The sequence below is a fragment of the Aptenodytes forsteri genome, unplaced genomic scaffold (genome assembly GCF_000699145.1).
Source record: "Aptenodytes forsteri isolate BGI_AS27 unplaced genomic scaffold, ASM69914v1 Scaffold15, whole genome shotgun sequence".
NCBI classification, from domain to species: domain Eukaryota; kingdom Metazoa; phylum Chordata; class Aves; order Sphenisciformes; family Spheniscidae; genus Aptenodytes; species Aptenodytes forsteri.
In genome coordinates, this window is record NW_008795129.1 from 9,133,317 (window position 1) to 9,159,561 (window position 26,245).

The 26,245-nt window shown below is 34.9% G+C and overlaps 1 protein-coding gene across 6 annotated transcripts in view; it reads left to right on the forward strand.

Annotated features, from left to right (window-relative positions):
- The window catches only part of CPEB3 (cytoplasmic polyadenylation element binding protein 3), a 98,913-nt gene that overhangs the window by 25,240 nt on the left and 47,428 nt on the right, over positions 1–26,245 (forward strand). For 5 of the 6 annotated variants that reach the window (XM_009277777.1, XM_009277775.2, XM_009277779.2 and 2 more), the window contains exons 3-4: positions 7,596–7,755; positions 19,421–19,477. In XM_009277777.1, coding sequence (XP_009276052.1) covers positions 7,596–7,755; positions 19,421–19,477 — 217 coding nt within the window. The remainder of the gene's footprint in view (positions 1–7,595; positions 7,756–19,420; positions 19,478–26,245) is intronic. The other variant, XM_009277776.2, reaches the window with a different exon arrangement.

Here is a 26,245-nt window from a genome sequence, read left to right on the forward strand (position 1 = left end):
ATGAACCAGTTAAATTATGTCATTTTAATAGCTCAAGGGTATAATGAATGGCCTTGTAAATTCTACTGCTGACATCTTTTTTTTTCCACTTGCTTGTTTTTGTGAATTGATGATCATCTTGGGTGTAACTACTTTAATCCTGTATTTTACAAGTGTTAGAACCATTTGTTACTGGAATCAGTAACTATAATAGAAAGTGGATACATCAGCTTTTTGAGATGCATTCAGCCACAGGACTGATGAGCAGATTTTTATCTAAAGCATCACATTGAACAAAATATGACTAAACATAAATCCTGTCAGTGAGTGCTCAGTCAGTTGTAATGTCTGCAGATCATTCCCTACACTAGTGTAATGGGTGTAAGAATAATAGCTGTTTTGTAGATTCTTTTGATTTTTTGGTTGTTGTGGAGTTTTTGTTTGTTTGGGGTCTTTAAACACATTGTCTAATTGTTTTCACCGCAAAAGGAAGATGTTTGAAATATTAAGTGTATTATATTTATGTTTGCTGGTAATAAACAGTGTTCACTATTGAAGCATTAGGTTAGGTGATTTAAGCATTTGACTAGGTGCTTTACTGTCTTTGAATATGAGGTAGAGAAATAACACTAGTGATTATGTAAGTAGTGTGCTTGGCGTATTATAACAGTCTGTGTTGGAAGAACAGCTAAGGGTGCTTCAAAGACCACAGTAAGTAGGCTATTGCTTAGTAAGGCTCTGATGAAAAAATGAACAATATAATATAGAACAAGAGATAGATATATAGTTTGTATCCAGTAGGGCCATATTGTCATTTGTTCCCTGCAACTCCAAAACATGAATTGCCTAAACCAGGGAAACAGTTAAAGTATTCCTCTCCGTCTGCCCTGTAGCTACCGCCTCTATTTAGGAAAAGGCAGGGTAAATTCTATTACTTTCTTCCCCGCAGTTTGCAAGCAAATACTGAATATTCAGTAACTTGTCAGGGTATTCTGTTTAAGTGATTATCATGCCAAGTCTTATGGCTATAAAGCCTGAACATTTTTATATATATTTTGACTGTGTATTAAGTGTGTACAAAAAGGGAATCTCATCTTAACTGCAAAGTAAAATGGCCTTTAAATTGAATAATATAATTTATATTAGTTTTTGTAATTCTATATAATGCCTGTTGTATCTCTTCCTATTTCTGTGCTTTTTAGTTCATTTGGAAATAAAAATTGCAAACATTTCACTGAAAGATTTTAGTTTTCTTGTAACATTTTAGAACTCAGAATTTATAAGGGGGTAAAGTTTGAATACAACCTTTACCTTTCTTTGCGGAAAAATTGCTTGAGTAGGTCAGGTTTTCAAGGCTTTTGGATTCAACCTGAGTTCTTGCATGTTAGCTATAAATGTTTACATAACACAGACAAGATGATTAAATATCATTAACTAGAGTTCTGAAATGTTATTTTTCAAATTACATGGAAATGTTTCAATAACCTGTGTACAATTAGAAATTGTTTTATATTTGTATTAAACTTCCTTATTTTTCTCAGAAACTTTTTGAACAAGCTTAAAAAAATTCACCTTTTGCCCAGCGAACTTCTGAACAGCTATGAAAGTAAAATGCACTACAGTTGGTAGTGAGAAAAGACAACTGTATGAAAAGTTGATGTGTTTCTTCTGTGGGCATTCCAAAAGCAATAATAACATAAGAAAACATTCCCCTTTTTGTTCCACTAAAGGAACATAATAAATCTGCCTTAGATTAATACTATCCAAAATTAACTGGAAAGACCAAAAAAGAAAGTGGAATTGAAATAAAATTCCATTAAGACTTAATACTAGTAGCTCTGCTGCAATGTTCTTTATCATTGGCATAGACAGATTTACCCTATTTTTCCCTCCTACCTACATTTTATGCCTTCTTATTTGTTCTGGTTTATTTTATGTTTTATTTTATATTTTAATGAAATCAAGTATAAGGAAAAAAATGCTGAAATTTCTGGTTATTCTAGTTCTGCATGCATCTGTGTTGTCAGTCATGTTGTTATTGGCAGCATTCCAGCACCAAGCTGCAAAGGAAGTGACACTTGCTATTTACAGGGGTTTTTTTATTCTTTTGCAAAGCGATCATTTTACTTTACCATGTGACCATATTCCTCAGATTTCCTATCTTTTTAAAGATTTTTTTTTTTTTTTTTAAACTTTACTGAGAATGCAAGTGGGATTGCATCACAGCTGAAGCTGTTAGGAGCTAAAGACTGCTTAGTGAGTATTTAGAGCTTGCTGTATGTGATCATTCATGTGCACCATCATGGCAGATTGAGCATGTATGTCCCAAGCCAAACTTCATAATACTTTTTTTGCAGTTGCTGTTCTTGCTGGTTTGGATTGGGATATTGGCGTGAGACAAACTTGTTTTCCTTGTGTTCTTAGTAATAACCCCTGCTGCAGGTGCTAGAACAGAGTGAGCAAGCCCAGTTTAAAACAGTGCTGGTGTTTTACCCTGTATTTATTCAAAGCTGTGCTTCCATTGACTTCAGCTTTAGTTGGCGATGCTTAGCAATCCTGTGCAGCCAAATCCAGGCTTATGTCAGGCACAGAAGAATGAAACACAGCAGTGACCACAGTGAAGAAGTTTGCACTGATAGGAAAGTTGTTTAAGCCATAAGAATTTTAGCCGTTCCCCAGGATCTCATCTCTTTCTTCTGATCAAAATACTACATGTAGTGTCCCAGAATCTAGTAAGTAAAAAATGCTGAGACTTCTGTGAGCCTAACTGGAGTTTTGGTATTCTCCTGGAAACAGTTAATAGTTCAGTGAGTGGAGGCCATCTTGTTGCTTGGCAGAGTTGGGCTGCGTTGTGCCACATACTGGTGCAGGAAGCTTGAAAATCTAGGGCAGCATGAAAATGTAGAACACGGAAATAAATTACTGAAACGGAGATACTGTTCAGAATATAGGAAGCTTGGAAGTTTAATAGGAAGTCAGTCAACAAATGGACTGAACTGTATAGACACAGGGAAATGTATCTTTGGAAGGGTCTAGGTACCTGAGGTTTTGCTGCTTGTATACTAAAAAACAGGCAGATCAGGTGTATCTCTCAGCTCAATGTGTATTTTATGCTACAGATGCAGATGCCCATGCTAACAAGGATTCAACACATGCATAAATACATGGTCAAGGGTTTTGATTATGGACAGTAGCTAGGCTTGGGCAACATGTTAGATTCCTGACATGGTTTGTGTATCTATTGGGAGGGAACTGAAGTAGTGCTAGGTGTGCCTTGCCTTATATGCCCATGCTCTGAGTCTGAAAGGGGCAGGACAAAGCACACCACATTACAGGGTATGACAAAGGGAGAAAGTTCTTTTGATTTCAAATGATACACATACATGTCAATTACATACTTCAGGTACTGCTAAGTAATCTTTGTTTCACAATTAAGATAACCCTTAACTTTAAGAATGTTTTTTCCCCCTCCTGGAATTTGCTGACACACTGATTACACCTCAGCCATCTCCTGGAATAAGCAACACAGGCATCTGTCTTAGAGATAAACAGACCTCTTCAAAGCACTGTTCTGATTCATTCCTGGAGCTGGTTCATTATGCATATTGGATAGAGACTGGAGACCTCTGAAAAATTATTATGGTTGTGTTATTAAAGGCTAGCATAATACCTATGCACAAAAGTGTAAAATGCAGGTAAAATGCAAATTATTGTATTTTCTCATTTTATTTTAGTGTCTTGACTCTGCAGTTATTTTTTGGCAAAGTTACTGTTTTCTTGGTTTTGTTTTTAAATTAACAGACAGATTATAGACACTGTATTTTGTAACATTTTTAATCAACCTTACAAGTGAGATATTTGAAGGTAGACAGTTGAGACCCAGCTTCAACTGGAAGTCCATTTCACATTGTGATCCTTCAAAAATCTGATCCTGCATATGCATTTGTAATTTTTCACTACACTTAACATACACACTTTGAGGAAGTCTTTGTCATGGATGAACGTATAGATAACAGCCAAGGGCTGGGATTTAAAGTGCTGGGACCCATATCTTCTCTAAGAGTTGTTATTACTAAGCTGTTTTTCTTTCTTTCAAGACTAGAGTATTGTAAGAACTGAAATATGCTGCCACATACACTAGAAGCTAACAAGGAAGGAGCTGCTGTCTGTACACAGCAAAAGTACAATCTGACATGGGCAGGCTGGACTTAATCTTTTGCTGATTTAATGATTGCTGTGTAGCCAAAGACAGTGCCTTGCAGCTGGAGACTTCTCTTTTATCCATAATGTAGTTTATCTAAGTAGGTCTTAGGATCTTCGTCTTCTCTAGAAGATCCCAGCAGATTTTCCAGACTTGCTGGATTTTCAAACTGCTTTTCCAAGTTTTTTTATTCTGCTTTATGATTCTGTAGTTTATATTTTGATTTCCATTCATGGTTCTAGTCCCAGAACTCCTTGCAAAGTTCTCATGTGCTACTGAGGACCTTTATGAATTGTTTCCATTGTGGGGATTGTTTGGCAGTAGATCGGTAGCCTGTGGAAACAATGCAGAAGACAAATCTGGGAAATGGAGCAGTATCAGTTCATAAAACCAGGAGAACCTGTTCATGTTGAGAAATAAGGAAACATCATCCTGTGCGTGTGTGTGCAGAAGCACCAGGCTTCTTGGAAGAAACTGCTGAATTTAGGAAACAATCTTCAAATCTGCTGAGTACAAATGAGTTACTACTGAAATGAAAGCTACTAAGAAAAATGGTAGTAGCCCTTTTACTTAGGAGCTAGAATGTTAACGCTGACTTGTTCATCACCCACACTACAAAATCTGTAGCCAGCATGCGTTATACGTGTGCACGTGCCACAACATATTCATAAAAATCTGTTATGTCTAAATTTCCTTTGCTTGATTTACCTTGCTCAAGTGCTGTAGTGGGAAGGGTTATAATTGCCTAGGTAAAGGGTTTTGATTAAATTGATCTTCCTGTGTCCAATGTAGGTCTAATTTAATCTTGAAAGTATATTGCAGCTTTGTACGCCCCTTAAAAGGTTAGAAAGATCCTACATTCTAGCAAACCTGCCCTGTATAGCCTTGCCTTTGACGCTACGATTTTTTTCTCCCCTTTTTTCACATGCATCCATATGCACAGCTCCTTGGGAAGTTTTAGAACAAAGTAGGACCTGCCAGGGATTTACTGCTATAGTAGCATACTTAAAATATAACATACATATGTTAATAAAGGACAATTAAATTCAATTTGTACACTGTGTCCTCTTCTGAACTCATTCCTTCTGGCCTCTAAGACTGTAATCTCAGGAATGTTTAAAGCTGGAATAAACTATCATTGTGGCAAAAGCAGCAGTTCTGCCCTTTTGCTCTCCTGCCAGTGTTGGTTTTGCCAGCTCATCTCTGCTACAGCTGTATAGTAAACCAGATCAGGGGACTGATCTGACTGAAAAATACTTCCCCACCCCTATTTAGGATATAAGCTGTATATTTGCTTTCAAATTTTCTCTTCAAAAAGATGCCATAGTTCAGTACTGTAACACCTGACCTCCTTACGTATTCACAGTACAGATATTTAAAAGGTATTTAAAAGAAACAAATAAAAAAAGATGACTAAAATCCTTGCTTTGAGGGAATAATATAGATCCTATTTAATCAAGTTACTAATATATCACAAGAATAGAAATTTTTTTGCATCTAAGTTACACTTTTTCTTTTCAATCTAGCCTTGCATTTCTTTTAAGAAAGTTAATATGAAATAAAATGAACTCTTCTCTCCTACTACATTTTACCAGTGTGTTGTTTTAACCAAAATAGTTTTCTGTTAGGGAAAAAAATTACCTCAGGGTGGTGGTTTTTTGTCATCCCAGTCCTGCCCCCCCGCCGATCTATTTTAGATTTCATGGGCATAAATTTTTATTTCATATTCCATATGTATTGATCCACTTGGATAGGTGAACAAGTACTCTTTTAAATACAGTATACAAATGTTGGCATTCTAAGCAGCTGTAGTAGACAAAAATCATCAACAATGAAGACTGAAAATCAGTGAGCTCATTTGAACTTTAGTGCTTAGTATAGCTTCTAACAGAAATCAAGTATTATTCTTTGGACATCATGTTTGCCAAAAATGCTCAATAGATGTGAAGAAAATAATGCTAGTCCACTTACAGAAAATACAAAATTAGCATGTTGGAGAAGGGAAGTTGGATCTTCAGCGCAGAGTAGGCAGACTGGGAACATGAGATTTTTGGCAGTAGGAAGATCTGTATTTCAGAGCTTTCTGTAACAGCAAACTTTTAATAACGTGTATTTATTTGAATTCCAGAACAGGAATATTAAAAGAAAGCTTAATTATACCAGTCAACTCATTCTCTCCTTTAGTTTTATTTAAAGACAACCTAAGAAAAAGAGGGTTCAAGAGGAATAATACTTGTTAAGACAAAACTTGTGTTACATTTTCTGTGGATACTGCTGCTTCTTGTCTGAGGATTTTAAATTTTATTCTTTCAATCAATAAGATTATCTTGTAGTAACCAGCATATGGAAAACATTGTTCCAGGAATTTTGGGGGCATATTACAATGAAGGTTTCAGTTTGCACAGTAGAATGTAATACCACTCTTTATTAACTGTAGCATAATACAGTGTACAAAGAAAAACTGCTATCTTTTACATACTTGTGCTTTACTACTTTTTTTAATGATAGTGATGAGAATAAGAAAATTAATGCTTTTTAGAAACTGACTACAACAAGGGGACCGTTCTGTTATGCTGTCCCATTGCGTACAGTACTCCAGATACATGGGCATGGGTGGATTGTTCCCTCAGTAAGATTGTTCCTGAACTTTGAAACTGGTTATTTTAATAGGCCTGCTAAAGGTTGTTTGTGGTTTGTTTGGTTGTTTTTTTTTTTCTTTTTCCCTTTTACTTACTTTAAAAAAAGAAGCTGAACTACTGTGAATTAAAAATGAGAGGTTCAAACAATACAAACCAACCCTTGCTCAGGTTTTTGAGTGCCCTCGTCTGAAAGTGTTGCATATCCTATCTTGCTTTTTGTTTTGTCTTACATTTAGTGTGCTTTCCTTAAACCTGTGAGATTCATGTTAGAGATTTGAAGAATTACTAGGTATTTTCTGGAACAAATGTGCCTGCTGGCATCTTGAGCATTGCTTGCTTCTGCTCTGATGTTAAGGTAGCACTGTGACAGAAGGCAGATGATGAAGCTATAGAACAAAAATCTCCGAACTCTGAAACAATTTCACTTCTCCAGTGTAAACATTAACATTGCTTTATTTCTAAGTTCTTATTTAAATAATAATTTTTAGAATTAACTATTGTTTGTATATATATTTTTAGAAGTATTATAAAGCCTATCTGCATAGCTGTACTGGTGATAGCAGCAGTTGCAAAATGCAAGGTATCATTTCAACAACTGTAGGCTTATATTTATCAATTTTTTTGTAATATAAAAAGTTCTATCAAGAAGAAATGTAGAATTGGATGCTGGAGTTTTATAAAATAAGAAATGAGCCTGTGTTAGAAAATTAATTTTTTTTTCTATAACAGTCTTTTTTTTTTCTTTTTCTTTTTTTTTTTTTTTTTTTCCCTTCTAGGACCGGAATAGGCCCTATGACACTTTTAACTTGCACTCTTTGGAAAATTCCTTAATGGATATGATAAGGACTGATCATGAGCCTCTGAAAGGTAAACACTACCCTCCCAGTGGCCCACCAATGAGTTTCGCTGATATAATGTGGAGGAATCATTTTACAGGTTAGGAATATTCATATGTCCATGCTTGCTTGGTGTTTAAACAAAAATCAGCTTTTGAGTATTGCTATACACTTTTTGCGAATGAATGAGTTGTCAGTTATGTAAAACTTCTGGTTTCCCATCTTAAGATAATCATCTCTACTGTAGGAAGATAAGGTGAAATGTGTATACGTTTATTATAAGTGCACAATCATAATATTATCTAACTGGCATTTCCGAAACTTGGTTTTGTGTATCAGTAAATTGCACAGTTGGGTCTCCTGCTGCAGTCACTCAGTTCAGAAAATGAGTAGTGCAATTGGAGTCCAATTGTTAAGTTCAACATCTTATTCAAAGTTAATACCAGAACCTGGTATACAGGGTTCTGAAACAACCACTGTATCAAGCTTACTCTCTATTGTTGTTTCAGGTTTCTTTTAAAAAAATTTATCTTAATTTGGATTTCAAATTGTTAGGAGGAGCCAAAAGCTATAAGATGTTGTTAAGTGCTGGGAAAGTTTTGATTATTAATACTACTAAACTGTGTTTGTTCTACCAGGTGTAGCATTGGAGATGAAACCATTTCTAATACTTAGCTGATACTGAATAGTGAAAGGATGTGGCAGCATTTCAAGGAATAAAACTGGTCGACTTGCACACTCCTCTCTTAATCTTTCATTGGCTAAGTTTAAAAATAGGTACACATTCTTGCTCATGTGTGTTCTTGCTGACTTTGAAGACTGAAGCTAATAGTAAGCCACATACAAAGGAAATATTGAACTAGAAATGATTCCCAAAGTCTAAGAAGTCAGGACACTGGAACTGATATAGAAGAAATTTAGCTGTGTATGGCACTTCCTATGCTAATGCTTATACGCATACTTTTCTGATGTCACGACTGCCTCATTTGCTCCCCTCCCCATTTATATATTACATGTGGAAAAATATTTTTTTTCTTGGTCTAAGGTCTTGTGCCTTTTTCACCATCTTTCTGGGTACAGAGTTTTTTTATCAACCATACCAAACTGGGTTCTGTACTCTCAGCTCTTTTAACCTGTGCTTTCCATTATTACCTTGAAATTTGCTGTGCTATAGCCTTTATGTGTCTTTAACCGTTATTCAGCTGTCTAAAATGGCAAGAACTACTCTCATATCTATTCTGATCATAGTCCTCCAAAATAAGTGTTAACCTGAAACTTAAAAAAACAAGCTCAATAAAATTGAGATTTCTGCTGGATATACATTTCGTATAGCTTGTATTAAAAAAAAAAAAAAAAAAAATCAAATTGCTAGTAAGTAGATTTTAAGTATTTATTGTATCTTACTAAATGTATTATAATCTAGCTAAAACTCCATGTTTTTTAAATCAGTATTTATTTAAATATACAAGTTGAGACTAATTTTTTAAAGACTGAATTTCCATATGAACCTGAGGATGGAAAAAATGAGAAAGGTTGGATTAGAAATTGTATTACTCTAGAAAAAGACTTTAACATCTTAAAAGTATAAGCAAAATTGCACTTATATTACTTTTATTATTGTCTCTTTATAACAATTTTAAAATGTTTTTTAGTGAGAATATTAGCACATAAAATAATGATGGGTACAAATCTTTAATTCTTTTGTGTTGTTTGGTCATTCTATCAAGAATAGTTTCCAATACTCAGCTGAGCTGGTCTATGTAAGTGTTGCAAGTGGCATATTCCATAGCTGCACCTGAGTGTCATAATGCTATTTAATGTTGGTGTTTTGCATGAGGTAGAAATAAAATTCTCAGTTTCCTTAAGCATCTGCTTTTCTTGAAAAGTATCGAAGCCTTGGCTTGACCTAGTGTGTGCTTTCCTCTATTCCTGTTTTCACACTCTGCAGCATAACTGGCAATATTCACAGGAGTGGCTGTTTCAGGACACTCTCCCTTCCAAGAAGTGTTGTCTTCCTCTGTGTTAAACAGATCTATGTTACTATTTCAACTGAATCCTTTTCATAAAAACCTAACTATTTTTCTGCAAACATTGATCCACTCCTCAAATCACTTTCCTATTGCATTTTCATTGTTGCCTTTTCTGTGGAAATTGGTCTTGACTCTTCCCCTGTACCTCCAACTTTCTGCTTTTCCTCCACCAAAGATGCAGAAGGTTTTCAACTGCTGTCCTTCTCTGCACCTTCCTCAGATTTCACTTAATCTTGTCTTCTAAACTCACTTGCTTTTTTCTTATTTATCCCACTCTCCTCTGTCTCTCCCCCTTAAAGTAGCAGCACATTTTAGTCTGTAATTACCTTGAGAAAGTAAGTGATCGACTCTGCTTGCTTTTGCTTGTTTCTTAAGTCGTTGTCACATTTTCATTTATTTTTACCTTGAAGCTTTCTGAATATACTGGTTATGTACTTCAGCTTGATTTTTCAGTTCCTCATAGGCATTCCTGTGTGAATGCCTCTTGTGCGAAATTTCAACTGCTCTTTCTGGATTCTTATTAACCAAATCACAGAGCTACTTCCTCTTCATTTTACATCCTCTGTCTTTCATAGTAAACTGGGTGTGTTTTTTCCCTTTAAATCTGGACTTCCTCTGGCATCTGTGACTGTCCTCTCCTAGGTTTTGTGGAGCTTAAAACAACCATAAAAATCCTGGTTTAAAAAACAAACAAAGGAAAATAATGAGATGGCTTTCAAATTACTTTAAAAATTGTTCACCTTTTGGTAAATGAGCCTTGTTTTCTCAAACAATTTTAGCTAACAGCAGTTACATGTCAGTTGGCCTTATATTTACTATCCAAATTTTTAAACAGAAGGGGTGAAAAGATGAGTACCAAAAGCCTCTGATTATGAAAACACAAACATTTAATTCTAGAAAAGCTATACATGTCTTGGAGCTTCCAATGCATGTTACAAAGCCAGTGCAGCTATTTCAGGAACATTTCAGCCTGCCGCTGGCAACAAAGTCTTCAGCAAATCCATATTTTTTAGAAGTACTGTCTTTATATGTATTCATTAGTAAAATATTGCAGGTGGTTTATGTGAAGTTTGAAACTTTGCTTGGAATGTAGCCCCTCTTGGCATATGTGCCTCCTCACATCCCAGCAGAAACTTGAAACAAAAAAATAATTATCTTGGATATAGAACAAGGGCTCTAGATTAGAATGTGGATGGGAGGGTTAAGCATAAAAGATTCTGATGTGAAGACCAAATTGACATGGTTCTGGGATATTTTCTTCTCATTTTGGTGTATAAGTTCCTCATGCTCTGCATTGTTCAGTGGAGGTAGTGGAGAAGCTCAGGGGTGAGAAAGGAATAGTCTATCCTCTTGTCTGTAGTAGTTGAAGCTTCATACCTTCTCTGAATCTGAGGTATGATCAGACTTTGTCCTGCAGGCTGAGGAAATTGAGTTTATTTCAAGTTCACCGAAGCAGGTAATTTTTTTTCTTAAAGCATGATCCACTTGGCCTTGAGAGGGTATGTGATTAAGTGAAATTTTTTGGGGGTGTTGCTTTCAAGTGTGGAACAAAAGAAAGGCTGTAGGATTGTTAGTGCAGCAGAAACTAACTGATCCTCAGTCTTGTGATATTGAATTACTTACATTGAGCGAGTGCTAACTCAGTCTGATTGGCAGGCTGGCTTGGTGCTCTCCAGCTAGGAGAGCTAGGGTCACTTAGTTCTTTTTGGGTGTTTCTTGCTGTAAGAGAGATTTGATACCTAGCTCTGAGGTTTCTGAACTTAGATAAATTACCAGCTTATCCATCTATGTTGCATTTTATCTTGAGCCAAGTCTTGGGAGAAGGTGTTCAGTGTCAGCTCTTACTCAGTTTCTGTCTAAAACTGGTTTCTTTTTCTCAGCTTTTCCTACCGGATAGGGGTACCCTGCTGTAGGTTCCTGTCTTTCTGTCCTCGTAGTCTGGGAACTGTGTAACTTTACAAATTGTTTGCCATTTCCATGCTTTGAGATCTAAAGAATGTAAACTCATTAAAAAGGAAGTCTCATTTTCTTTTCTCCCAAGATGGTTAGGTAGACTTCCTTACCTGCTTTCTCTGCCATCAAGACCAGCTTCAACGTTTTTCTTCTCTTTCAGTCAATACTCGTAAATCCTTTTCTCCTTTCAAAAAGGAGGGAAAAAAGAGGAAAAAAGTGCAGTAAAGGAATTGTTAAGCTTCTTATAGTTAAAGACGAATTACTGTATATGGCCAAGGGTATCTGGTTGTTCCCTCTGTCAGTCATAACCAGGCCTATATGACAGAAGTGTACAATATTTTCTAAGATGTTTTTCCTGAACTGTCTTACTTATTTTCTGAGTTGCCAATAAAATACATTATATGCTACAAAAACATGGGAGAGAGTTTTGCTTTAGGGAGGAAGGAATATATTTGCAGTATTTTATAACCTGTTGGTATTTATATACTGCTTCTGCCTAATGCTATAGGGCAAAACTGAATTATCGGAATAGCTATGGGTAGATGCTACTTATTACTGACTAACATTGCTTTCCTACATCAAAGTGTCTCCAGTCTATGGTGTAATATGTCACTGTTGCAATATGTTTATCCGTGTCAAACTATTGCATTACAACACAAACAGAGGCATTCTGATCTATAAAAAATATTTTGATCAGTAGTAACTAGCAGCTGCCTTTGTTCTATTTTTAAATAATTAAATAAAATATTTCAGCTGTGTTAGATCATATGCTATGCACATGTGCTACTGACAGGTCATGAAACTGAATCAAAATATAAAATTGAGGAGAGAAATCATGTCCCTTTTGAAATATTTTTAAGTTTATTGTTACAGTAGATAACTAATATTTGGGGTTTATTCTAGATCAGAATGGAAAAAAACTTTGTAATGTGCAAATCCCCAACTAACAAAAATTCTGAGGTTTTTATAAAGTATCAATGTGACACATCTTCAGGTATGAGTATTTGGAGACAGCACGTGTACAAGGAGAATTTTGAGAGTAGGCTTTATTAAAACTCATTTTAATGAATATCATACTGTAGGATACATAAAATGTGCTGATTATGTCATAATATTTCAGTAGAATGTACATGTTCCCTGACTATCTTAGCATTTGTTGTTCTGAGATTGAGACTTCGAATACAAATGTACAACACTTCAGAGGTAGAAACAGCATCTGTGGTGAAACTTTATCTTGATTTTCAATACTTAATATGAATGACACCTATATATTTGCACAACGGAAAACTGAAGTTACTGGGGTTACTACTTTTTAGCTATTGTAAAGACTGTATCAGGTCATATGAAAACTAAGTAAAATTTAAGATTTCCTGTTTACATTTAACTTAACTATGTTGTTTATGAGGTTTGACAGCAGTGTTTTAAGATTATATGCAACTTAGACAATATTGTAATACATATAGAATGGATCTTTACTTTTCCATCTTGATCTTCATTTAACTTCAATGCATGCCACCAGATTTTGTTCAGCTCTTAATTGTTCATAAGCTTTCTGTAAGCAAAGCAGTAAGTTTGCCACATGACCTGAAAAAGTGAAGGTGAATGGATCGTATTTGTGTTTGCAGTCAGCAGCTGAACACAAAGGTCGTGCAAATAGAACAAATGTTGTCATCTCAGTCCTAGAAATGGTGCCACCCAGTTAGAGCTTTTTGCCACACTTTCGTTAGAAAAAAGTGCACTGTAACCGCGTTTCTCAAAATCTCAATGCGCATCAGGCACCTTTCTGTAAATGCACATGAAAACCAGAGTGAACAGACAGATGTGTTTGCACATCTATTTGTGCGTAAAATTAGGGCACTCAAGCTAATCCTTTTAAAGGAAACATACTCTGTTTCCTTTCCATTTGAAACTCTGCTTATTTAAGAAAATCCTCTTTAATATTTTGTTTTCAGTACAGAATATGACCATTAAATGGTTCATATTTCTTAAAATAAGTGCTTTCTTCAATGATCCTGTAGTATGATCATACTTCCTAATTTGCTGCTGGCATCCAGCATGTCCTTGTCTTTGACCTGCTGAATCTGTTTTGGGCAGGATTGGTGGGAGTTTTTTGTTTACTTTGTTTAGTTTAAGGAGTGGTGATACAGATACCAATTTTTCCTTCTCTTTATTTCCATTTTTTCATTGTACTATTGAAGACTGGCCTCACAGAGACCTAAAGCTCTTTCTCTTTTTTCTTTTTTTTCCTTCCTCACTTCTCTACTGTTTTGAGGGTTTTGTATGTTTTAGCATAGATTGCTAGTGGAAAAGTCTGCTTTCATATTGGTTTATTTTATTCCCTCCAAACTCGCCAGTAAGAATACCAATGTTGCTCTTCTGAGTACAGTTCTAGAACTACATGTAGAATGGGTATATGTGTACATACACTACCCCTCACAAGTAAAGCCAAATTTCTTTTTATGTTCATCAGGTCTTGCTTTTAAAGTACTAATATTTTGAAAATATAACTGTTTTCAAGCGAAAAATGTTTGCACTCTTAAATATATGCAAGACTTTTGTGTTTTATTGGAGCAATGTAATTTTCTTATGAAGAATGTATTTCATTGTAATGTATATGCTGTTATATTTTATAGTTTGCTTTCTCTACTGATGGCATGCATTTGTTTAGTCAGTGATAGGAAGAAGTTAGTATCAGCAAGCTTTATTACTGATATTCATAACTGATAATTATATACTTCTGTTCACATTGCTGCAATATATATTTGCACAGTAAAAATATATATGTGTAAACACAGTAATACTTCTTCGTATTTCCCTTCTGGCAAACAATAGTATTTTTGTTCTGCTGAGTATGTTAACGTGTAAAAGATATGTAAGTCCCAAGTAGGTGTTTAAATTATGGGTGTGAACAAATGGCAGATAGACTTAAAAAAAAGGAGTGGGGGAGGGGAAAGGAAAAAGAAAAAAGTCAACAACCTTCTTCAGGGAGTTACCTTTTATGTTTATAACTCTTTATGCAGACCCTTGCTTACGTAGTTCTTGCTTTTGAAATTGTTTTGGGCATGTATGTTGAGTTAGTGTAGCATCAGTTTCAGTTGTTTGTATTTTTGGGGGAAGAGGAGAGAGAATGGTCTGAGGTCTACTCAGGTAAAAATGATTAAAATTCTTATATATACACACACATGCTTCATGCTTTTTGGCCATTTGTGAATCATGGAGCAGAGACTCACGGTTGAGCTGAGGCATGGGTGTGTGTGTGTGGGGGGGGGGATAGGTTGTCCTGTAAACTAGACCCCTGAATACATACGGCTCAAAATAATCTTCTTGTTTCAGATGTTTGACAGAATAGTGGTCTTTGATTTTTGCACTTTCCTGTGTCTAAACTTTGCTCTACCCCACTTGCTACCTGTCCATCCAAATAACTGTTGGTGTTTTGCAATGCCTTTTGTTGGCACCAACTTTGAAATCATTTGATAGAAGAGATAAGAATGATAAAGGATGTATTATTACTAAGGAAGTATAGCAGACCTAATCCTGTTGCCAGTTTCATTTGACCTTGCCACTGGAGTGTCTAGTCATAACTTGTAATTGATATCAACAATGATCTTAAGGACTATGCAAGAGGAAGTTCTCATTCCCAGTAAGGTCAGGACAGGTCAAAAGCAGGCCAGCTTTGCTATTTTCTAGCAAATCTTATGCCAAATACCAATTGCTGAATTGGTGTAAGTGGTTGATCTTGGTGAAAGACATGAGGTATAACAGTGCAAGAAGTTTTACTCAATATATAACCAATGAACATCGTTTCTTGGAACGTTGATTGTAACATGAAAATGATGAGAATAGGTAACTGTAATCTTAAAAATCCTTCACTGAGTGAGTGTTCATGTCCAGGAGCTGATTACGATTTCACAAGTTCAAAAAACCATAGAGCACTTAGGAAGAGAAAATTAATAAAAAGAGAAAAATTAATTAAGAAATCTCTTAAAGCAAAAACAGTAGTTATAGATCTGGAACTGGTTAATCACTGATGTTTGTTTCAGACATGGGAAAATAATGGTAATACCAGCACTTATATACGAAGATTAAATCAAAGATCAGTTTTACACTTACTTGTAAACAGATTGTGCTCATAAGCTTGAATATCTGCGAAAACCAGTGGATTTTAAAGTTGAGGTTAAGGGGAACACTATAGGCAAGCCTGGCACTAAACACTGTCAAAAAACTGCAATAGTGGTAAAACTGTGCCTGATATCCAGGTTTGTTATTTCTGGAACAACATTCTTTTTCAAAACTGTTCATGTAACTTGAAATTATCTAGACAATTAAAAAAAAATCAGATTATCTATTTGTGAAAGATTTAATAAAGACTCATGTGGGAAGGGTATAATTCCTTAAGTTACTGGAAAGATTTCAGAATTGTTTCAAAATCATGACTCTTTTCTACAAAGAATGAGGTGAAGTTAAATTCCATTTAACATCTTATTTCCAATATAATACAGAGGAGAAGATGCACATACTTGAGATGTGCTCTAAGAAGGAATTGGGCTCTCTGCCATGACAAGCATGATATTGGGCATACAGCAGAGCACTTAGGCAGTCCAGCCAGAAAAGTCTCTCCAAATGCTGTTAGGAGAGAGAATTTAAGGAATTTAATAACTTAAGATACAAAAAAGAGCAGCCCAGGCTGTACAAGAATCATTAAACCCTCGTTTATACTCTGAAATATTTAAAAAGCAAGAAGTATACAACTGAATTTTTTTTAACTTAGGAATTGAAAAGACTTACGTAAAAGAGCGATTATCGTTGCAGCCTAACTGCAGTAATATAAGTGTGTGTTATAAAAGCACATAATTGAAAATATACTCAGTAGATAGTTATGAAACCAAGACAGGCAAACTGAAAATGGCAGATGTACGCTGAATACAAGTACTGGGGATGTTGTTACTGGAAGGGTTCCTATTTATGACTTCAGTGAACTGCTGGAGTCCATAACTTCTGTGCTCTAACTTCTCTGTGTTTCTGCTTGTTGTGCTTAAGATTCTTGAAAAGTAGAAATTTTATCCAGAGATTTCATTTTAAAACTAAAATTACAAATATGTGCTTATATAGACTTCGTAAAGGTCCAGGTAGCATACATGTGCTTTTCTTAAAATTGACTGTTTTCCGATAGTTGTTTCTATGTTTAACCCAAATATGTCTTTGAAAGTACATATTCTTAATTACATTTCCCAGTTTTATATTGCACCTTTAAATGAATAAATTTATAATTTCCTTTTTGTGCTCTCTTCTTGTTCCTTAGATAATTATGCAGTTTTGTAATCTGCGTATGGCCTCTTTTTTCAGTTGAGTGATGTCCTTCAGGCAGCAAGATATTCAAATGTTGTAGCTAATATGAAAGGCTATATAATTACTGGTAACTAATTGTCTTACGATTGGTGCATTACCAGTCTGTTTTGAATGCTTTTCATACAGGTGTGTTTTGAAAGTATTCCATTAATTTGTTGCTATAGAATTGCACTAGGGGACCTCTGAAGATGCACAGAATTATCCCACACTGTTGCTTAGCTCAGCGTGAGAACATGTCCTTCTGCTTGTGCTGCTCTGTATTTTCTGCTCCTCTTAAAAGATAGCTGACAAGAACTGTTTAAAAATAGCAGGCCAAGGGCAGGTGACAAATGTCACACAAGCAGCACCTGGTCCAGTGACAGCCTGGAGGGAGGAAAAAACCAAACCCAGATGTCACAGATACGATTCTATTTCTGAAGCTGGTCAAACAGCAGAATTTCAGCTTCAGCAAAGGAAAAGAGAAGGGCCCATCCAAGCATTATGCATTCAAATTTTACTCTAGTTTTTTCATAGCAGTTCCCTTTTTTCCATTACAAGTATTAGTTTACAAGTATAGATTATTGTATACACCTTTTCTCTTTACAAGTAGTACCTGTAACCTCATGCTCATTAATATGCTGTTAAGGAAAAGGGAATTAATGTCAATCTGGCAAGATTTCTGAATATTTTAGCACAAGCTTATACTAACTGAAATAGTAGCAGCTTTAATGTTTCTGCAGTGTCAGATTAATGTGAAAATATGTATAGGAGAATTATGTCTGTAATTAGGAAATCTGAAGTAATTAATGAAGATCTCTTTAAGAAGCATTGCTCAAGGAGTTGGAAAGTAAAAATGGAAATTTTATTTACCTTCTTTCTGCCCCCACTTCTTTCTGGAGGTGCTGTTTGCTTCATAGTCTTGTGGTGGTGGGGCTTTTTTTTTTAAAAAAAAGAAAAAAAAAATTATAAAAAAAAAAAAAAAAACGAGCATAATATGGGTTTTTTAAACTGCTTGTGACAGTTTCAGAAGTGTACTGAAACTTCATGTTGCATCTGTTCAGAAAGAATATTAATTACAGCACAGCGGTCTCTGTGACTTGAAATAGAAGGCTTTAACTTATTGATAGGAACTAAAAATGTTGGAGAAGATTGGCTTTAGTTCTGCTTTGTCAAAGCTTATTTGTTAAAACTTGGTTTTGCAGAAGTATGGAAGAGAATTTACACTACAGGAACTTAACGGTTATATTGGTTATTCAGTATAGTGAGTGGGTCTTGAGCTCCCATATTTGAGGGCCAATGTAGTGAAGAAATGTAAACTGCCTGCTTCCTTAGCTCCTGAACTTAACTGCGAATCTGGAGAGAGCATATGAAATGGATTACAACACTTGTAAGTAACTTAAGTTACTTACATTATTTAATTGAAATAAATTTTTACGTGGCTATAATGATCCTTTTATATCTTTTTCCAAACAAGGACTAGTATCAGTTAGAGCTTTCAAATTGTTTCGGGGGGGTTAATTAAGAAAGTCCTGTTACAAAGTTTCTTCAGGGTAAGTTTTTAATACTTCAGCTCAGTTAAATAGTATCTAAACCTAGTCTGAACAGTAGTAGAGTTGGCTCATTTCTTCCTTTGGCAGTAAAAGTAGATTTCAGTGGACTAAGTCTCCTTTGAAACAAAATAACCGTGTGTGAATTTGTTCCCACTTCCAGTTCCTGAAGTCATCAGAGATCTTCTTAAGCCAACCTTTCAATTGTTAAATCTCACCTGAGAAAATTGGTACTATTTTGCATCTCTAGCTTCCTGGAAACTGACACCAGCAGAGTTCATTTGAATTTCATGGTGAACCTTCTGTATATGATGGTCCCATATATGGGTCAAGAATAATTATTTTTCAAAGTACATATGAATGTACTCCATGAGAACAATGGTCCCGCTAACCCAATATCTTATCTCAAATAGTAAGCGATAGCAGATTCTTAGGGAAGAATACAACAACAGCGTAAGCATTCTGTCTCCAACAATCTGTTAACTCAAGAGCTTCTGGTGTCATAGGCAGTATGGAAAATAGTGATTTATTTTTGCTGATTAAGTGGAGTTTTTGTAATGCTGTACTCGTTATTTGAAGCCTACTATAAATGGCATAACTGCAGCAAGGTTGAACTTTGAGGCCTTATTTTGAAAGGGTAAATGTAATACTTTCCTACTACAAAGCAAAAGGATGTATTAAAAAATGATTATTTCATCGTTTATTTTGTGATTTTCAGTATTTTAAGTACATAACAGTAAAGGTGTTACAGTGTTAAATATCTTAAATGTGTATTCTTGGGAAGTTGTCTTCAGTAGATGGAAGATTCGGCTACCCGGACTGTTCATCCTCTTTAGCAACTTTTCATATTAATAAATTTAATTCAGTTTGGAAATAAAAACATTAAAAATAGCTTTTATTTATATTGCAGGGCGTATGGGAATAAACTTCCATCATCCAGGAACAGACAATATTATGGCTCTTAATAGTAAGTAGTTAATATCTAATGACTAATATTGTAATGTTGAATATTATTTCTTACATTTATTGTGTACGTAGCTGTACAGTCAGACATAAATATGTGTAATAATAATATTTGCATAGAAGTTTATGTGCACCATCTTAAAACGATTTTCATAAATCAATTATCTCTGGTTTTATTGGTAGAATTGGTGATTCTTTATATTAGCTTTATAATAGCTTTATGTGTTCCATTGGAAGCTTCATAATGCCTGCTATAGATAATATTGCAAAACAATCTCTGTTGTTCCCTCTTTTGTGGGTGTGTATGCGTGTTAAATCTGTAATTTTAATTTCTGATCTCTCTCTAGACATATTTCTTCTTGTTGGGATGAGTTGTTACAAGTTTTGCATACAGCTACATTGGCTGATGGAGTTTACTTTGTTGGTTTCCCTAAAACATTACGTAGGCAGGACTGGAGAGAATGTTTAGACATCTAAATGATGAGGAAAAAGTGTGGGGCTGAATGTTGGGGAAAGATTATTGCTTTTGTTTGTGTTGGAAAACAAAAATAAATTTTAAAAATCCAGTCACGAACATACGCATTCAAAAACACCTGCCAAAATGGATCTGGAAGCTCTAGAGACAGCCTCGTATCACATAGTGGGGGGGGCAGTGGGGTGTTAGGCACCACCAGCAGAATGTAGAACTGAACTATGCAAATCAAAGCACAGTTTCTGTCCATCTAATCCTAAGAAATGCTAACTATTTTGAAATGTCCATTTTTGCTTACAATGTTGTATTAGAGGTGTTAGGATTAATTTACTAACTTCTCTAAATTTTTTTTCCATTGCACTGTCTATATAAGTTATACTGTGTATAGTTGAAAACTGCAGTTTTTTAGAGTCTTAAAATTGTATTATTGTTTGTGTAGTACCAAAGAGAATTAAAAAATAATTTATAAATGTGAAGAACTGAAAATTTGTAATAGACAAGATGCAAGGGTTTTAACATTTGGCTTTAAATGCGAGCTTTTGGAACCTATAAGACTTTGATTGTGCTCTTTTTCTTAGTTTTATACCGTTAATGATGAGGTGATATTTTACAGTTTCTGTTGTCATAGTTAGCATATATGCCCCATTTTCTTATGGGCACGTGAAATTATGGGAAATCAAGTAATTAACTGGGAGAAATGCTCCATTTAATTAAAGACTTTATTAAAAGGGGAAGCTGGTCATGTGGGTGTGCGTGTGCATAAATATGTTCTACACAGTACAGTCTGCTGCTGTTTGACATGAATTCTGGTCTCAGAATGTATTTGTTGTTCTAATGTGGGCATTTCAGTGAGCTGGTTGCAATACTAACATAATTGTGAAGATGGGAGATTGTGATTGAGTTTTGAGTTATTTTTAAAAATTGACAGTTACTATGAAATATATAGCAGTATTTCTTACAAAGTCTTATAGAGATTTTTGAAAGATAGGAATGAAAAACTGATACAAAAAGCTATATTATATACTGTACTATATCAAATCAGGGTTGTTTCATTTTGAGACAACTCACTTTTGTCCTAAATGGATGAATATTTCAATGTCTATTCATGCTAGATAAACTTTAAAAAAAAAAAAAGTTGCCTTTTAAATGGAAATAAATTTAAGAAAATATTTCTTCTTCCCTGTCTAACTCCTTTGAAATTTTTACAGCAGATATATACTCTAATTGTTTATAAAAAAGTAATGATCCTTTGCAGCTACAGGCCTGGTATATGGCTAAAAGATTAGTATAGCTAACTGAGGGACCTAAACAAAATATATTTATGCATTTCCAGTATTTAAAATATTATGGGTTTATTGAAATATTAACTGTTTACAGACTTACATAAACCTGGATTCATAAATATGCAATTCATGCAAAATAGTAGTGATTGTTCTTTTGAATGACATTCAGCGCAAATCAAAAGTCTGGGTAAATTCCCATATATTTTCCCTCTCCTGCATCTCTTCTCCTTCCCATTCTTTACTAGGTGAGGCCACACCATTTTTGGCCATTACTAAGAGCCCAGAAGTTAGCATTATTGTACTGGGTTTTTGTTCTTAAATCTTTGAAGAGTTAAGAATAAAAGCAAGTATTCAAGTACATAAGCTTAAAAATTACTTTCTGTGATTTGAAGCCTCTTTTTTATGCAGCTAAACCTGAGAAATTTATAACTATGTAATTTCCATGTGATCTATTACCTTTGCCATGGGGAACTATACTAAGGAAAGTTAGTCCAATAAGAAATATTCTTTCCTGTGCTGGAATGGTTGTGGTTTGGGTTTAAAAAAATAAAATAAGTAAAATAAAATAAAAATTCCCCCAAAAGATTTCATCCCAGTAACTTCTGGAACAATTTGGAGAACTTATGTAACTTCTTTAAATCATAATACTTGTAATATCTATATATAATTTCTGTGAAACCAAACACCGTCTGCTGAATTTGCAAATCCAGCCTTCACATTCTATTTATAGTCGTTGCTACATAAGCATTTTTCTCTTTTCCTGCGAAGACACAGTAATAATCTTTAAGATGTATTACTCAAAGCTCAATTACTTACTAACAGTGTACGCAACCTTTTGAAGCTGGAAGACAACATAAGCTCATGCCAACAGCAATGCAAAACTTTACTTCATGTGTGGTAGGGAGAGGGGAAGTTTTCTGAGGGGTGTTCGTCTCTTTAGCTCCTTCTCATCCTTTATGGCAACACTTTCAACTGTACTTCAGCTGATATTCTTATTTATTGACTACAGCCTTTTGAAACTAGGGATTTTCCTGACTGACTGTCTTGAGCTACTGTCTGTAAATGTTGAAAGGGATTGTTTGCTTTGAGGGAAGGTGTTACTTGCTTAGTTGGCAGGGCTTAGTGTAGAGCATTCTACCGCCATTTTGTTCATCATTGTGCAAAGCTATAAATCATCATCATCTCAAAGCACTGAGTTTGGAAATAATAAAATTAGTGAGGTAGAAGAGATTACTTTTAAATGCATAATTATTATGAATCTTTTCTTGTCATTAATGGCATTATGCTTGTGTACATATACGAACTGTTGCACATGTGTATAAGCATGTTTATATTGTAGAGGCGCTTGAAGTTCTCTGTCAGAATTAGACTTCTATTGAGGAATGCAATGTTTATTCAGAGAGATCTGAGCATAATCCTAAAGAGCATTTAAACAAAAGGAAGATACAAATATTTAGATCTGAAACATTGTGCAAAGAGAAAAAGCTATAGCTTTTGTCTATACTAGCTCTAATTGAAATAGTGTTTTTAATCAAGTAGTGACATGTTTGTTAACTTCTAATAATGTCATTCATACTGAGCTAAACAGTAGAACAATTTTTATAAACTTTCATCTACAGCACCTTATTAAATACAATTGATACTGTAATTTCTAGGGGAAATGTGGCATAAATTGCATTATTGATTTTATTTATGTAAATTCATGTATGAACTTAAAGAGAAACCATCTATTGATGATACTTTTAGTAGATGTTTGCAATACTAATTAAAAGTTATGTTTACAATACTAAGCAAAACCTGAAAATAAATTAATTTGCTTTCCCAAAATTAACTCAAAGGTGTCCTCCATCCCCTTCTCTTGCTAGTATTCACTCCTATTTGCAGTCATACGTTTCTGCAGCCATTGCTTCTGGATGTTCTCTTGAGTTAATATGTGCTCCTTTTTAATTAGCTATATAAATAGGACTAAATGGTCAACATGAATACACAGTCATCTATGTGCTAGGTAGCGAGCTATCTTTAATGCTTCCTGTGAACTCCAGAAAGCCAACAATAAACTTTAGTGGGAGAGAAGTATAGCAGGTGAAAAAGGAAGGCAGGGAATAAATGAGGGTGTGTGATCTTTCTAAGGAAGCACTGAACTGTATTGCTGGGATCCCAAACGCACTCCTGTAAAATGAGTTTAGACTAAAGGTAGTTAAACCAACAAATGAGAAAAACCCCTTTGTGAAATGCTGGAATTTTGTTTTTCCTAAAGCTCCTCTGTACAGTGACTTTGCACTGCTGTTGGGCTTCATATGTTCCATCTGCTTCCAGTGTTCATTCTTGCCTTATGTGAAAATAAATGTCATCTGTGAGATCTGGTACTGTTTGCTCTCCATCTGACTGTCTTTTCTTCTTTTCATTAGTGTCATTTAGTTCTGTTTGTTCTGAATGAAATAATTTGAAAAATACATTAAGGCAAGGGTTTAGGGCACCTTTTTAGATGTTTGTGTAGAGATTTTGGTTTTGTTTTATTAACATAGATAATAATTATGTGGGGAGGTCATCATGCCATGACAGAAAGTGTAATGGCAGCAAAACAATTTCATTTTTTATTTTCATGCTTCTATTGATTTTAAAATTGCCTTGTCTCCTTGAGAGCTATTGTGCTTGGCTCTTCCTATATTCTGATGTATTGTTTTCAAACACATACAGTGTTTAGATATAACTAAGTTGCTGAAATAGCATTTTATATTTAAGTCTTTTGCCAATGCTATTAGTATACCTTGAAATGAACCGCTCTGAAGAAAGTTTATTGAATTATTTTTGTCCTGCAAAATCTTGGGTTGGCAGTTTAATAACTATTAAAAGCTCGGGTTTTGTAGTGATAATATTCTGGGAAAATGGGCGGCTAAATTTCAAGAGGCATCAGTCTCTTCTAATAGTTTGGTACCTGCCTATAGGAATTTGCTGAGCTCTTTAGCCCAATTGCCAAGTCAGGTTAGTAATGTGTTACTAGCTTATCAACATATAAGGAATAATATAAAGGAATAAAAGACACTGAGAGAGCTAATAAGGTTTGCAAAACTAGACCTGATTTAATTGTGAAGAGATCAGAGTTTATTTAACTGGAGGGAAAAAATGAATGATGTAAAGTGTGACATAGCAAAGGCAGCAGGGTTCATAAGAGTCCCAGAGTGTGCGAACTGTCACTTTATACATAACCTTGATAAGTCTTTCAGAACCAGCTGTACAAACAGTTAGTATTGATGCTGCCTTGGGGGCCGTGAGGCAGGCTAGCTGATATCTCAAAGTCCCTTCTATACCTGTTTAATAAAAAAAAAAGGGGGGGGGGAGGCAGGGGAGCAATAAAATACGCTTTTTCTTCTTTCTTCCCTTCAATTTTTTATATTAGCGTCTGAACTTTCCGAGATCTGATTTGGCTATTACTGAAGGCAGTATCTCTTATCAGTGGCTGGGGAAAACTTTTTCTAGCAGAGGAAGATTTCTTAAATTTTATTCCTTTTAATCCAACTTTGTAGCTCTTTACTACCTTCTTGTTTGCTTTTTTTTCCCCACCGCTTTTCCTGCCTCATAACCTCACCAATGTGCTTTCCTTTCATCTATGTGATCCTCTCTATTGTGGGTGAGTGCCATCTGTTTCTGTGGAATTTTAAGAAAAAGATTTGCCAGGCTATTCCACAAGCATTATATATGATGCTAGAAGAGATGAGACTGCAGTCCAGAATTAGGTTTGGTAGACTGGGAGCAATATGAAGGAAGTTCCTATCAGCCTGGCTGTTAGAAATGTGAGTTTTATCATTAATCTATTTTTTAAACTAAAACAAAGAAATGAAAATAGATAAGCCTTACCTCCTGCACAGATACTTGGCTGGTCAATATGCCTAAGGAAGGAAGAGCTAAGCTGGTTAGACAAGAGTTTTGAGTATCAAATGCAGTTCACATGTGTGATCGAGTGTTTGAGGTCAAATGTGTTGGGCCTTAACTGCATACAGCTTGCATATAGATTGTATTTTTCTGATGATGGGATTCAATTGTATATGTATGTCAGCACATGTTATCAGGGAGATTGTTGTAACGCTTGCATCGCTGGCATTGGAAAAAAGTGAACCAGAAAGGACTGTTGAGGCTAATATCACAAAACTGTTGCAATGCCCATCTGCACGTCCAGCCCATCTATCAGTGGAAATTGAGCACCGCCTTTTGAACCACTCTTATATGAGCAATAATTTGTCCCAATCCCAAAACCCAAATTATTCGAATTATATGTTTTCTTTCAAAGACCTCTTTAAAAAGACTGGAGGATAGAAGTCTTGTTCTTTGTGAACAGCTTTTCTAGCCATAGAAAAAGGAGAAGAAAGAGCATTATTTTCTTAAACAAGCTGTTCTGTTGCATTGCTCATCATGAAAAATAACCCCTTGAATCTCAAATGCTGAAACATGCTGAAGTAAAAATAATTGCAAATGCTATCCCTGAAAAAGTGGGGCAAGCGTTCTGCAAATAACGGATTAATGTATACAAAACTTCCTTTGGAAGCAAATAGATTTCTGTACACATAAAGCTCAGTACAAACGTACTATGTCAAGGAACCCAAAAGTTAATATAGTGAACCAAGTTTAAGTCTTTATTCTCCCAAATGTAATTCTTATTTTTCCCCATGTTTTTATGCACATGACTTACTGAGTTTTATCATGTCATGTTCATTTATCAGCTTGCTTCTTATCTAGATAAAATCCAGAAATTGTTATTCAAGAAATAGTATTTTATACTCAGTTAATTCATGCTGGTTTTATTAAGCATTGGCCTCATTTTTGTATGCAAACTGTTCTTGTCAACCTTTACTCCTATTTTAGTTAGTAAAAATGTTGAATTTATTCTAAACTATGTTTATGTGCATATAATTTGTACCACTCGACGTAAAAAAATTGTTATTCAAATTGCTTCTGCTTTAGCTACTGCCTTTCATATACCTCCAACTGTATGAAAATCCACTTTTTAAATAAAATGTTCCTA